This window comes from Haliotis rufescens, unplaced genomic scaffold (genome assembly GCF_023055435.1).
Source record: "Haliotis rufescens isolate VD_foot unplaced genomic scaffold, xgHalRufe1.0.p SCAF_2, whole genome shotgun sequence".
NCBI classification, from domain to species: domain Eukaryota; kingdom Metazoa; phylum Mollusca; class Gastropoda; order Lepetellida; family Haliotidae; genus Haliotis; species Haliotis rufescens.
Genome location: NW_025963890.1, coordinates 44289105 through 44291929, shown reverse-complemented (window position 1 = coordinate 44291929; position 2825 = coordinate 44289105). Strand labels below are relative to the sequence as shown.

General features: G+C 52.5%; 1 protein-coding gene across 1 annotated transcript; it reads left to right on the top strand.

The window, feature by feature from the left end:
- On the top strand, nucleotides 1-1482 carry LOC125381946. The gene has a single exon (XM_048399321.1). The coding sequence runs from the start codon at nucleotides 1-3 to the stop codon at nucleotides 1480-1482; it is 1482 nt and encodes a 493-aa protein (XP_048255278.1).
- The last annotated feature ends 1343 nt before the right edge of the window (nucleotides 1483-2825 follow it).

Here is a 2825-nt window from a genome sequence, read left to right as displayed (position 1 = left end):
ATGCAACGGGAGGACTCCGCTCTGCGTGCTTTCTTGCAGGGACCCCGCTGTATCCACGTCCCCGGGCCGCTCAACCCTCGCGACGCCTTCTATGGAGGACGCACCAATGCGACGCGATTATGCTACGAAGCCCAAGAAGGTGAAACCATCAAGTACATCGATATTTGTTCCCTTTATCCCTACATTTGTAAGACCGGAGCGTTTCCCACGGGACACCCGACCCTTCTCCATCAGCCCCCTGTGGACACGTTGTTTGAACTGAAAGGTCTGATCCAATGCCGTGTCTTACCCCCGAAACGACTTTACCATCCGCTACTGCCTTACAGATCGGGTGGCAAACTGCTCTGTCCTTTGTGCCGCACGTGTGCCGACACCCGGTCAGACTCCCCCTGCGAGCACACGGACGAAGAGAGGTCATGGGTGGGGACGTACGCCACCGTAGAACTCCAGGAAGCCGTGAAGAAGTATGACTACCGGGTGCTTCAGATCTACGACGTTTGGCATTTTGACACCTTTGCACAGCATGACCCCGACACCCAGCAAGTGGGACTCTTTGACACTTACATCGATCGACATTTCAAGGAGAAGCTCGAAGCCAGCGGATACCCCGAAGGATGTACAGATCACGACTCGTACATCCAGGAGATCTACGACAAAGAAGGCATTGGGTTGGACAAGAACCGCATCGAAAAAAATCCAGGACGTCGCACGATTGCCAAGATGCAACTGAATTCGCTCTGGGGCAAGTTTGGGCAACGGGTAGACTACAGTCAGAACGTGTATATGAACGATCCTGTACAGTACTTTGCCTTGTGGGGGGATGAACGCAATACCATCGAGGATGTGGTCGTGGTCAACGAACACATGGTGGAAGTGACCTATACCCAGCAGAAAGAATTCCAAACCCCTCATTCTCATTTCAACGTCGCCATCGCTGCTTGGGTCACCGCCCAAGCACGTCTCAAACTGTACGAGACCCTTGCCCTGGTGGACCGCAGGGTGTTGTACTTTGACACGGACAGCGTCATTTACATTCATCGACCCCACGACGCGAATCCAGAGCTGGGTCATTCGTTGGGCGAGTTTACGGATGAACTGGACGGAAACACCATCAAGACGTTTGTGTCGGGAGGCCCCAAAAACTATGGCTATGAGTTAATGAACCCCAGACCCGATGGAACGCGCACGACCTGCAAAGTGCGAGGGTTCACTTTGAATTACCGAAACCAACGCCATCTCAACTTTGACACCATGAAAGGACTGATACTGGGACAACGGCCTGGGAAAGAGGAGGAGAAAATCAGTTTGGATTACCCTCATCAGATCATTCGAAAAGGCCCTCGGCACGAAAACGCACTCGTGACCCGACCCACCCGAAAAGACTATCGTACCGTGTACGACAAGCGACGCATCGTCTACGACGACATCACAGGGCTACCTGTAGACACGCTCCCCTTTGGGTACAGAGACGACTTTCACTAAAATTTTTCATGACAGCGGATCGAAACTGAATCGACATGGACCCCTACAGAAAAAAACGGATCGAAATCGGACCAATCCGAAGCCTGGATGATCGACCAATCAGAGGCCACGCTCGGGCCAGGGTGGCCTCTGATTGGTCGAACCGAGGTTGTGCTTTCTCTCTCACGCTACAAGCCTAACCCTATGGAAAAGAAACACAAGGGTCGATCTGTTTTGGAAAACCAAGGTGAAATCAGAAAGCAGGACCTCCGTGGCTTTTAATACGACCGACGCTCTCCGGTCATCACTTTTCACTGAACGGACCGAGCAACAACATCGTCCCCTCTGATTGATGTTCCTCACGTTGTGTTGGTTGTTGGCGTTTTATCTGGAAGAAACGCGTGTTTGGAGAGAGTACCATCAAGTGTTGACGTACCTCCGTGAAGACTTGGAAAGAAACAACAACAACAACAACAACGAACAGAACATCCGGACAACAACATGTCGAAACGGTTGAATGACAAGACACGAAGCGACATGAGTGGCCAAGGAAGCAGTGGAGAGGGGAACGGTAACATGACTGCTGAACTGTGGGGTGAAGTGTACGACTTGCTGTGTTTAAAGATGAAGACCGACGACGCGTACGCCAAGTTACGTGCGAAGGGCGACAACCTGATGTGCGACCAGATACGTTCAAAGATGAGGAAGCTGACTGAACCCGAGAAAGGCACATCGAAGAAGACGATCAAGAAGATCCAGAAGAAAAAGATACGCAAACCCACAGCCGTGGTGACCCCCACAGCAACGGCAACACTCCCCACCCCCACCCCCACCCCCACCCCCACAGCGCCAGTCCCCACCACCACCACCACCACCACAGCAGCCACAGCAACCACGACTGCGGTGACAACAGACATCGACACGAGGGGGACATCCTTTTTGAAACCTGCCACACCTGCAAAAAGACGATCACGGAAGAAATTATCTCTGAAGATCTCTCCTCAAGAACAACTGTAAGTACCCTGCTCTTCTTTGTCTCAGTCATTCTTGATGTGATTCATATGCATGACCTATGCCTATCCTCAATGGCCTCTGTCCTTATGATTGACCCCTGATGTCAGTTCAGCCCAGTCCGTGCTAGAACAGTGGTGGGAACAAACCCCTCGGGAGCCCACCTATTCACCGAATGCCCCTGTGACGATGGCGACGGGTGACCTCGAAGATCATGAAGCGCTCAAGATGGCCACTCTCCCTTCCATGGATCTGGACACGCTCCCCCTGCTCGAGGCTTCTTGGTCACCAGCATCCCCTGAAGAGGTTCATGTCTACTCCTCAGGTACGCCCATGGTTTGCGACGATGATGA

Coding starts and splice junctions, on each gene's coding strand:
- LOC125381946 (XM_048399321.1), top strand. CDS start 1: ATGCAACGGGAGGACTCCGCTCTGCGTGCTTTCTTGCAGGGACCCCGC.